The 12,211-nt window shown below is 50.5% G+C and overlaps 2 protein-coding genes across 2 annotated transcripts in view; one reads left to right on the top strand and one right to left on the bottom strand.

The window, feature by feature from the left end:
• ANKAR (ankyrin and armadillo repeat containing) overlaps window positions 1-12,211 on the top strand; it is a 92,640-nt gene that overhangs the window by 49,441 nt on the left and 30,988 nt on the right. Inside the window, exons 6-7 of the mRNA XM_040409057.1 lie at window positions 1,023-1,179; window positions 3,437-3,584. Coding sequence (XP_040264991.1) covers window positions 1,023-1,179; window positions 3,437-3,584 — 305 coding nt within the window. The remainder of the gene's footprint in view (window positions 1-1,022; window positions 1,180-3,436; window positions 3,585-12,211) is intronic.
• LOC120980148 lies at window positions 6,101-10,170 on the bottom strand. Its single transcript, XM_040409046.1, has 2 exons — window positions 7,296-10,170; window positions 6,101-7,124 (listed from the first exon to the last, which is right to left on the bottom strand). Coding segments are annotated over exons 1-2 (2,400 nt in total). The 5' UTR covers window positions 9,694-10,170; the 3' UTR covers window positions 6,101-7,122.

Genomic DNA, 12,211 nt, shown 5'->3' on the forward strand with positions numbered 1-12,211 from the left:
GCCGTGCAGTGCTCCTCAGGATTACATGCCGCGCAGTGCTCCTCAGGATAACAGGCCGCGCAGTGCTCCTCAGGATTACATGCCGCGCAGTGCTCCTCAGGATAACAGGCCGTGCAGTGCTCCTCAGGATAACAGGCCGTGCAGTGCTCCTCAGGATAACAGGCCGTGCAGTGCTCCTCAGGATTACATGCCGCGCAGTGCTCCTCAGGATAACAGGCCGCGCAGTGCTCCTCAGGATTACATGCCGCGCAGTGCTCCTCAGGATAACAGGCCGTGCAGTGCTCCTCAGGATAACAGGCCGTGCAGTGCTCCTCAGCGCAGAGGCACAGCAAGAAAGCTAAGGTGCACAGGAACAATAACATATGCAAACAGGGCTGCCAGCCGTCCAGAAATTTCCGGACAGTCCGTAAAAATAGGTGACTCTTTCCTGTGTCCGTTAAAAAAAAATAGATGAACATGAAAAGGAGCCATCACAGCGCAGATACGGTGTTAACTGGACAGAGGGCCTCGGGGCCTCCGCACCCGGACCACCTTCAGAAATAACTGCGGCAAACCCTGCCCCATGTACACACTGGGCCCACTATTGGCCGATTTTCTGCACCTGTTACTTGAGGATTTTGTTGCGGATTTGCCCCCAGTTCTCACTGTTTGCATTGTGAAGGGAGAAATCTGAACTGAACATTCTGTGGATTTCGAAGTCCACGCAGCAGGTGAGTTCTGTGCATGAAATGTGCATAATCTGCGCGGTGTGCATGAAGCCTGCACCGTGGCCCGCTCGTCTGGGGGGGTCTGAACCTCCTCTCGGAATACTCCGCCATCTCCTGCACACGTGGCAGACCCTGCTGACAACCACTAATACTGCATCACGTTGCCCGGCTTTCCAGATAACCCTCTCTCTGAACTCGGAAGATCCGGATGAACACGGCTGTCATAGATATGAGGGGGACCTGGTCCGTGGATATTGTAACCCTCTTCCATTAACCCTGTTATTGCTGGGACCATAAATGGCATCTCTCTTGCAGTTGGCGGTGCTGGCGCACATCGTTTCCGATAAGGATCCGTCCTACACCTGTGCTGTTGGCATACAGACGCTGATCGGGTTACTGCAGACCGCGCGGTCCTACGACACCCTGGCACTGGCTGCGGACTGTGTGGCCAGATTATCACATAGCCGGGCAGGTAACATACTGGTTTACACACGCCATACGTGTATCCGTGAGCGTCCAGACTCAGGGGTCCAGAGGGGCCCTCATTCATTGCTCCAATCGCCCTGCTAGATCTTCTTCAGGCTGGCAGCTCACAGGACGTGTCCTTTCTCAGGGGGTGTGTCCTTTCTGCTTCAGCTCTCTCCCTATCACAGCTCAGATGGTGTGTCCTTTCTGCTACAGCTCTGTCCCTATCACAGCTCAGATGGTGTGTCCTTTCTGCTGCAGCTCTCGCCCTATCACAGTTCAGATGGTGTGTCCTTTCTGCTACAGCTCTGTCCCTATCACAGCTCAGATGGTGTGTCCTTTCTGCTCCAGCTCTCTCCCTATCACAGCTCAGATGGTGTGTCCTTTCTGCTGCAGCTCTCTCCCTATCACAGCTCAGATGGTGTGTCCTTTCTTCTGCAGCTCTCTCCCTATCACAGCTCAGATGGTGTGTCCTTTCTGCTGCAGCTCTCTCCCTATCACAGCTCAGATGGTGTGTCCTTTCTGCTGCAGCTCTCTCCCTATCACAGTTCAGATGGTGTGTCCTTTCTTCTGCAGCTCTGTCCCTATCACAGCTCAGATGGTGTGTCCTTTCTGCTACAGCTCTGTCCCTATCACAGTTCAGATGGTGTGTCCTTTCTTCTGCAGCTCTGTCCCTATCACAGCTCAGATGGTGTGTCCTTTCTGCTACAGCTCTGTCCCTATCACAGTTCAGATGGTGTGTCCTTTCTTCTGCAGCTCTCTCCCTATCACAGCTCAGATGGTGTGTCCTTTCTGCTGCAGATCTGTCCCTAGCACAGTTCAGATGGTGTGTCCTTTCTTCTGCAGCTCTCTCCCTATCACAGCTCAGATGGTGTGTCCTTTCTGCTACAGCTCTGTCCCTATCACAGTTCAGATGGTGTGTCCTTTCTTCTGCAGCTCTGTCCCTATCACAGCTCAGATGGTGTGTCCTTTCTGCTACAGCTCTGTCCCTATCACAGTTCAGATGGTGTGTCCTTTCTTCTGCAGCTCTCTCCCTATCACAGCTCAGATGGTGTGTCCTTTCTGCTGCAGATCTGTCCCTAGCACAACGCAGGGGGTGTGTCCTTTCTGCTGCAGCTCTCTCGCTGCATCTGACAATAGATATGACTGATGGCAGTTGAAGGATGGAAATGAGCATGTTCACCCAGCTCAGAAGCCAGCAGCGCATGTTACTATACAGAGTAAACACCAGGGGGCGCCATTACAATAGAGGGAATATCTCATCATTGGAGCACATGGGTATTTTTCATGCTGAATGATATTACCTTGTACTGGATTTAAAGGGGTATTCCCACTTCAAACCTTTATGTACAGGGGTCAGCAGTGACACTACAAGTCCCAGCATGCTGCATTCACTTCTATAAGCATTCTGAGAGCAGCCATTCAGATGTAGTTTGGCAGCAGCTGGAGCGCCCGAGGTTGCTGAGCCCTGGTTTATGGCCTCTGCAGCATCTAATCATCTTAGGGACCGTACCTATCTCTAGAAAGGGCCCCATGTGGTCTGGATGCGGAGCCCAGAGGTTGTTGGTTTTACAGAAACAGAACCTCTGACCACCACAGAGATGGGAATAGCCCTTTAAGGCCGTACATCTGCAAATGTCGTAAGGACACTGTCTAGGACGGTTCCACACAGACACTGGGACCCCCTTGAAGCATGGGCGTGGACCTTCTGCTGCAGGCGGTCAGTTTACGCCTCTCGTTAGGTCCCAGGTAAGGCTACTTTCACACTGGCGTTTTTGCTTTCCGTTTCTGAGATCCGTTCAGGGCTCAGCGGTCCAAAACGGATCAGTTTGCATTCTGAATGGAAAAGGATCCGCTCAGAATGCGTCAGTTCGGCTCCGTTCCGTCTCCGTTCCGCTCTGGAGGCTGCCTGCAGCGTTTTGGTGTCCGCCTGGCGGTGCGGAGCCAAATGGATCCGTCCTGACTTACAATGTAAGTCAATGGGGACGGATCCGTTTTCTCTGACACAATCTGACACAATAGAAAACGGATCCGTCCCCCATTGACTTTCAGTGGAGTTCAGGACGGATCCGTCTTGGCCATGTGACAGATAATACAAACGGATCCGTTCATGACTGATGCAGACGGTTGCAAAATTGTAACGGATTAGTTTTTGCAGATCCATGACGGATCCGCCCAAAACGTGAGTGTGAAAGTAGCCGATGTTAGAGGTTGTGGATCCTGGGAGGCTGCAATGCCCTGACTTTGCCATCTCTTGCTCACAGGGCTTTGTGCCGCCATGGTCTCCATTGATATCGTGAATGTGTTGTGTCCGCTCCTGTCCAGCCCGTCGCCGCAGGTGAAAGGTTCGGCCTCCATTGCTTTGTCTTATCTAAGCTTCAACCCACTGGCGGAGAGGCAGCTGTTGCAGAGGTAATGCATGGGGCATGCGCTGACAATTCTCCAGGCTGCAGAGCTGACAACCCGACACCTGACTCTTCACTGTTTTAGGCCTCACGCAAAACGGACAAGAATAGGACATGCTATATTTTTTGGGCGGGGCCACGGAACGGAGCAAAGGATGCGAACTGCACACGAAGTGCTGTCCGCATGTTTTGCGGCCCCATTTGAAGTGAAAACTGCGGCTCGGATGCGGACCCGAACTACGGTCGAGTGCATGAGGCCTTACTTTGGTGCTTTACGTTCTGTAAAGTGTAACCTTATACCGGGGCCTAATCAGCTCCACCAGCAGAATAGTGAGTGCAGCTCTGGAGTATAATACAGGATGTAACTCAGGATCAGTACAGGATAAGTAATGTATGTACACAGTGACTGCACCAGCAGAATAGTGAGTCCAGCTCTGGAGTATAATACAGGATGTAACTCAGGATCAGTACAGGATAAGTAATGTATGTACATAGTGACTGCACCAGCAGAATAGTGAGTGCAGCTCTGGAGTATAATACAGGATGTAACTCAGGATCAGTACAGGATAAGTAATGTATGTACACAGTGACTGCACCAGCAGAATAGTGAGTGCAGCTCTGGAGTATAATACAGGATGTAACTCAGGATCAGTACAGGATAAGTAATGTATGTACACAGTGACTGCACCAGCAGAATAGTGAGCGCAGCTCTGGAGTATAATACAGGATGTAACTTAGGATCAGTACAGGATAAGTAATGTATGTACACAGTGACTGCACCAGCAGAATAGGGAGTGCAGCTCTGGAGTATAATACAGGATGTAACTCAGGATCAGTACAGGATAAGTAATGTATGTACACAGTGACTGCACCAGCAGAATAGTGAGCGCAGCTCTGGAGTATAATACAGGATGTAACTCAGGATCAGTACAGGATAAGTAATGTATGTACACAGTGACTGCACCAGCAGAATAGGGAGTGCAGCTCTGGAGTATAATACAGGATGTAACTCAGGATCAGTACAGGATAAGTGATGTATGTACACAGTGACTGCACCAGCAGAATAGTGAGTGCAGCTCTGGAGTATAATACAGGATGTAACTCAGGATCAGTACAGGATAAGTAATGTATGTACACAGTGACTGCACCAGCAGAATAGTGAGTCCAGCTCTGGAGTATAATACAGGATGTAACTCAGGATCAGTACAGGATAAGTAATGTATGTACACAGTGACTGCACCAGCAGATTAGTGAGTGCAGCTCTGGAGTATAATACAGGATGTAACTAAATGATTTTCCTATTCCATGACGTAAAGTCATAGTTTTATTAAAGACACGGAGGCTCCTATTGCTATCTCCTTCTTTACTTTCCACCAATAGCAGCAAAGAAGAAATTTACATAATCATAACAATAAAGGACCCTCCCCTGACAGATCCTATAATAAGCAGTGTCCTCTTCAGTATCTTCCTCTTTGTAGACACCAACCGCATAACCGGAAACTGGAACCGGACCCGAAAACGACAACCAAACTGGTCCGTCAAACTGTAGAATTTACGCCAACATGGCTAACACTTCAGGAGACCTGGAACAATGTAGAAATCCATACGCCGTGGAAACTTCAACCTGAAACAGAGCAAACAATATAGCCAGTGTAAGAATCAGGCAGAAACTGAACAAGATCGACCCTGGAAACGGTCGTACATCATAAGGTCGCTGAAAAACAGAACCATAAATATTCAGTAATATAAATATACGTAATAAATAACAATAAAAGACAATGTAAACAGTCAATACAATCCCCACAGTAAAAGGGTGGGCAGGAAAAACCCAGGGCGGGCAATACTCGCCTCCATGTCTTTAATAAAACTATGACTTTACGTCATGAAATAGGAAAATCATTTAGTTTTACAGCAAGACACGGAGGCTTCGTATTGCAAGTTCAAAGCTGATCAATAATAGATGAAAACACATGAGGGGACGGACGAAAATAAAATCTCTGAACGTCGTGGCCCTAGACCAGTCAGCCAAACGCAGAATGTCCTCCAACCGAGGCCCCGAAACAGCCAGGGCAATGGCAGCCGCGCCCCTGGCCGAATGAGCGGTAAAGACCGCCGTATCAATCCCCGAAAGGGATATGACCCACTTCATCCAACGTGCCAAAGTGGGACTAGAAACAGGGCCAAAAGGATGGCGAATAAAGAGGAACAGTTGTGGGATGTCCGCAGAGCGGTGAGTCCGAGTGCGCAACTCATATTCCCGCAAGCAGGCTACCGGACAGAGCGCCGGAGAAGACGGGAAACAGGGATAAGGCACAGACCGAATATTGGTCTTGGTGCGTCGCGTAATGTTAAATGTGACGCCCTCAGGAGTAAAGGATCTTGCATCATGATCCAGAGCCCTGACATCGGAAACCCTCTTACAGGAAATGAGGCAAAAGAGGGTCAACAACTTGGCTGACGGAGGGAGAGGGCTGCATTTTCAGGCCACTCAGATAGGTAAGAAAGGACCAGGGAAACGTCCCACGTAGTGGTGAAGCGTGCCCGAGGAGGTCGAGCCAAGCGTGAGCCACGCAGTAGGCGTGACACCGAAGGGTGCTGACCCGCCGGAACGCCATCAAAACCCTGATGAGTAGAAGAAATCGCTGAACGGAACAAATTAATGGTCCGATAAGCCTTCCCTGCTTCGAAAAGAGACGTAAGGAATTGCAACAAATGGGTCACAGGCGCCGAAATGGGATCCAGGTTCCGTTCCACGCACCAGCTAACCCAAGATCCCCAAGCTGCCCTGTAAGACTTTCGGGTGCCGGGAGCCCAAGCGTTGTCCAGGAGGCGTCTAGTAGCTTCCGAAATTCCCTCGACCTCTCCGGGAGTCCTGAGAGTCGGCACGCCAGAAGTTGAAGGGATCCGTCGACCAGCAGGGGGTGTGGAGCACCCAGAGGGTCCCGGAGGAGATCCGTCCGATCCGGAAGGAGGAGAGGTATATCCACTAGGAGTTCCAGGAGGATCGGGTACCAGGCTTGAGACCCCCAGAAGGGGATCACCACCACCAACTCCACATGCTGACGACGAGTCTGTAGCAACATCCTCGGGATCATGGCAAAAGGCGGAAACGCGTAATGTAGAGCTGATGACCAGTCCTGGAGAAACGCATCCACCGCCTCCGGGTCCGGGCGCCAGCTGAAGAACCTGGGCAGGTGAGTATTGAGCCGGGACGCAAAGAGGTCTATGGCACAAGGACCCCAGGTGTCCGAGATCGTGGAGAACATCTCCGGTGCGAGTCTCCAATCGCTGCCGTCCGTGAAGCATCTGGAACTCCGATCCGCTCGGTAGTTGTGTAGACCCGGAAGGTACTCCGCCTGTACCATGATGTCCCTGGAAAGACAGTAGGACCAGAACTCTTTCGCCAGTCGGGCCAAGGTAGCCGATTGGGTGCCGCCCAGGTGATTGACATAGCGGACCGCCGACACATTGTCCATGCGTAGTCGGATGCCCGCATGTGCGATGTCCTTGGTAAAACTCCGGATGGCAAACGAGCCCGCCAGAAGTTCCAGAGCGTTGATGTGGAATTGGGTCTCGTCCTCCGACCATCGACCCCCTGTGGAAATACCCTCGCAGTGGGCACCCCAGCCTTGGAGATTCGCGTCCGACTCCACCGTGAATTCTGGTTGAAATCAGAAGATCGCTCTGCCGTTCCAGGCTTCCAAGTTGCATATCCACCAACGGAGTTCCTCCCGAGCCTCTTGATCCAGAACCACCGCGTCTGCGAACGAGGCCCCGGCACGAAGGTGGGCGATCTTCAGGCGTTGTAGAGCCCGATAATGGAGAGGAGCGGGGAATACCGCCTGGATAGAGGAGGCCAGCAGGCCAATGATGCGAGCCAGGTGGCGTAGGGATAGGGAGGTAGCTGAGAGAGCATGTCTCAACTCCTTGCGTATCGTCCGCAATTTCTCTGACGGAAGACTGAGAGATTCCGCAACAGAGTCCACCGTGAAGCCTAGGAACTCCATCCGTCGAGACGGCGTGAGGCAGGACTTCTCGGGGTTCAGCAGAAAGCCAAGAGCCGTAAGGAGGTTCGAGGTCCACTGGAGGTGTTGTAGCAGCGTCGACTGACATTGATGCATAATGAGGATGTCGTCTAGATAGATGACTAGACACACCCCCCCGACTCCGTAGCCATGACCGGGCGCAGAAGTTTGGTAAAGCACCAAGGCGCCGAAGAAAGGCCGAACGGAAGGCAAGTGAAGCGCCACACTTCGCCCCTCCACAGGAAGCGCAGGAGATCCCTGGACGAGGAGGCAATTGGGACCGTCAGATATGCATCTTTGAGGTCCAGCTTCACCATCCAGTCCCCCGGAACCAGCAAGTCCCGAAGGAGGTGAATTCCCTCCATCTTGAAGTGGCGATAGCGCACCACCGCGTTCAGGGCACGGAGATTTATCACCGGACGCATTTGTCCACCCTTTTTCAGTACCAGAAAAATGTTGCTGAGTACACCCTATGGAGTAGGAGGGGCCCTTTCTATCGCCCTTTTTTGAAAAAGGGAATACAGTTCTGAGTCCACGAGTTCCCTGTCTGGTCGCGCCAGAGGGAGTGGAGGGGGTGAAGGGATAAGATTTGGCGAATCCGTGAGTTCTATGTGGAACCCCTGCACAGTGGTCAGCACCCATGGGTCTGATGTAATGCTGGACCAAACGTGGGAACAAAGACGGAGTCTGCCCCCGACACAAAGATCCAAAGAAATCCCCACAGGGGAAAGACTTACCGTAGGATTTTCGGAAAGACGGATTCCCTCGAACGGACCTCGATAGACATTGGCCGCCTCTGGCCGGGAAGAATGGAGGAGGGTTCCTCTGCTCCTGAAAGGGTTGTCTTTGCGAAAAGGAGCTTCTGCCCGAGCTACGGGCCTGAAATGTGGAACGGCCGGACAGGCGGCCCCTACTACTGCCGGCCCTGGTGGAGACCCGTCCCTGGAACACCCTACGCATGGAGGACTGGGCCTTGTCTAGTGCCGTAAATGCCCCCACGTATCTGCCGAGGTCCTTGATAAAGGAGTCCCCAAACAGTAGACCATTAGCGTCCTTTCCTGCCTCGGTAAGTGCCAGGTTAGCCAGTTTCGGGTCAATTTTAAACAGTATGGCTTTACGCCGTTCAATGGCCAGGGACGAGTTAGTGCTGCCCGCAATACAGATGGCCCTCTGTATCCATCCAGAAAGCTCCTCCGGGTCTATTGGAGAGCCGTCAACTCTGGTCGATTCGGCCATCTCAAAAATTTGGACCAGGGGACCAAATATGTCTAGGAGTTTGTCCTGGCAACTCCTTAGTGCTGAATCCAACCCCTTACGGGGGTTCCAGCCGGTCTTAGACAGGAACTGGGTCATTTTTGGGTCGACTGAAGGTGTCTCACAGACCCTGTTGGGAACTAGTGGTCTGGGACATTCGGATCTGAGTTTGCTGCGCGCCTCTTTACTGAGAGGACGGCGCACCCAGTGCTCCAGATAAGTGCTCACGTGAGCCGCCGGCAGCCATTCCGCCGATCTAGGGTGGTGGAGGGCATCAGGGTCGAATAAGGGGTTGCCAGAGGGATCCACCAGGGCAGATGCCGCATTGGGAGTGGTGGTGGCAGGACCCAAAGACCCAGAGGTGGACGGCACAGGGTCAGTAGTGCCTGGAATGTCATATTCCATTTCCACTTCAGAATTGCTGCTCGCCTCCAAATCAGAATCCAACTCTGATTCCACATCACTGTTTTGTGCTCTAGCACATTTCCACGTGAGCGCCCTTTCTGCCTGGCGCGGTAAGGCTCTTTTGCGCGATCTATGCGCGCTATCAATGGTGGCTGAGATCACACCAGTCAGGTTCTCCTGTATATTAGGAGTATTACAAGCGGCAGGCTGCGGATGAGGTATAGCAGGCGTTTGATTAGAGGGGCCAGGAGCATGGGCAGATAAAGCCTGGGAGATGGTCTGGGATATCATGGATGACATGGATCCCATGGCTTCTATTATTGCGCTTGACACAGAGCGCTGCAATTCCAGGGCCTGCACGTTCATCTCAGACCTTCCGGGGTCCCCAGATGGAGGAGGGGTAGGCCCGGATGGGGATCGGTCGGATGACATGTTAGATTCTAAAAGATAATAATAATGGCACACACAGAACCTAAGGGGAGACTAATAAGGGTAGAGGTAGGCCTAACAGAACCCAAGAACTAACCAAAAGAGGGGTTAATCACCCCAGGAGCCGCAGAGAGGAGCCGATACCGTCCGGTGCACAAGCAGAGCCGAAATCCCGCGAGAACACGCGCGAAAGCTCCCAAAATGGCCGCCGAGATCTCGCTGTCCGCGGGAAAACCAAGCAGGGCCTGCGCCGGAACGAAACTAACAGCGGAGCGCTGAGGAAAAAGGTAAGAGGGGAGAAAACCCTCCGGATGCAGGACAAGCCGCAGGCCAGGAGGAATAAATAAAGGGTGAGAATCGGCAGTAGCAAAACGCAGCCGGAAGAAAAACCGGCACTAAAAACAATAGGGTAACGCTAATAGGGGGAGAAACCCCCCCAAGCAGGTAAAGAGGGCCCAGAAAATCAACAAGATATAAGGCCCAAGTAAAATAAAATAAGTATAAGGGGATAAAACCCTAATAAGCAAAACGGCATAAAATATGGCACCCTGAGCAAACTAAAGCTCAGAGATTAACCCTTAAATTGCAGTAAAAGCAAAAACCATATAGTGAATAGATGTTACTTAGCTTTGGTGGAGCAGCAAAGAAAGAGGAAGATACCGAAGAGGACACTGCTTATTATAGGATCTGTCAGGGGAGGGGCCTTTATTGTTATGATTATGTAAATGTCTTCTTTGCTGCTATTGGTGGAAAAGTAAAGAAGGAGATAGCAATAGGAGCCTCCGTGTCTTGCTGTAAAACTCAGGATCAGTGCAGGATAAGTAATGTATGTACACAGTGACTGCACCAGCAGAATAGTGAGTGCAGCTCTGGAGTATAATACAGGATGTAACTCAGGATCAGTACAGGAGAAGTAATGTATGTACACAGTGACTGCACCAGCAGAATAGTGAGTGCAGCTCTGGAGTATAATACAGGATGTAACTCAGGATCAGTACAGGATAAGTAATGTATGTACACAGTGACTGCACCAGCAGAATAGTGAGTGCAGCTCTGGGGTATAATACAGGATGTAACTCAGGATCAGTACAGGATAAGTAATGTATGTACACAGTGACTGCACCAGCAGAATAGTGAGTGCAGCTCTGGAGTATAATACAGGATGTAACTCAGGATCAGTACAGGATAAGTAATGTACGTACACAGTGACTGCACCAGCAGAATAGTGAGTGCAGCTCTGGAGTATAATACAGGATGTAACTCAGGATCAGTACAGGATAAGTAATGTATGTACACAGTGACTGCACCAGCAGAATAGTGAGTGCAGCTCTGGAGTATAATGCAGGATGTAACTCAGGATCAGTACAGGATAAGTAATGTATGTACACAGTGACTGCACCAGCAGAATAGTGAGTACAGCTCTGGAGTATAATACAGGATGTAACTCAGGATCAGTACAGGATAAGTAATGTATGTACACAGTGACTGCACCAGCAGAATAGTGAGTGCAGCTCTGGAGTATAATACAGGATGTAACTCAGGATCAGTACAGGATAAGTAATGTATGTATACAGTGACTGCACCAGCAGAATAGTGAGTACAGCTCTGGAGTATAATACAGGATGTAACTCAGGATCAGTACAGGATAAGTAATGTATGTACACAGTGACTGCACCAGCAGAATAGTGAGTGCAGCTCTGGAGTATAATACAGGATGTAACTCAGGATCAGTACAGGATAAGTAATGTATGTCCACAGTGACTGCACCAGCAGAATAGTGAGTGCAGCTCTGGAGTATAATACAGGATGTAACTCAGGATCAGTACAGGATAAGTAATGTATGTACACAGTGACTGCACCAGCAGAATAGTGAGTGCAGCTCTGGAGTATAATAAAGGATGTAACTCAGGATCAGTACAGGATAAGTAATGTATGGACACAGTGACTGCACCAGCAGAATAGTGAGTGCAGCTCTGGAGTATAATACAGGATGTAACTCAGGATCAGTACAGGATAAGTAATGTATGGACACAGTGACTGCACCAGCAGAATAGTGAGTGCAGCTCTGGAGTATAATACAGGATGTAACTCAGGATCAGTACAGGATAAGTACTGTATGTACACAGTGACTGCACCAGCAGAATAGTGAGTGCAGCTCTGGAGGATAATGCTGGATGTAACTCAGGATCAGTACAGGATAAGTAATGTATGTACACAGTGACTGCACCAGCAGAATAGTGAGTGCAGCTCTGGAGTATAATACAGGATGTAACTCAGGATCAGTACAGGATAAGTAATGTATGTACACAGTGACTGCACCAGCAGAATAGTGAGTGCAGCTCTGGAGTATAATACAGGATGTAATACAGGATCAGTACAGGATAAGTAATGTATGTACACAGTGACTGCACCAGCAGAATAGTGAGTGCAGCTCTGGAGTATAATACAGGATGTAACTCAGGATCAGTACAGGATAAGTACTGTATGTACACAGTGACTGTACCAGGAGAATAGTGAGTGC

Source organism: Bufo bufo, chromosome 10 (assembly GCF_905171765.1).
Source record: "Bufo bufo chromosome 10, aBufBuf1.1, whole genome shotgun sequence".
NCBI classification, from domain to species: Eukaryota; Metazoa; Chordata; class Amphibia; order Anura; family Bufonidae; genus Bufo; species Bufo bufo.

Excerpts from the sequence above, each read along its gene's own strand:
- LOC120980148 (XM_040409046.1), bottom strand. The coding sequence starts at position 9,693 with ATGTCATCCGACCGATCCCCATCCGGGCCTACCCCTCCTCCATCTGGG.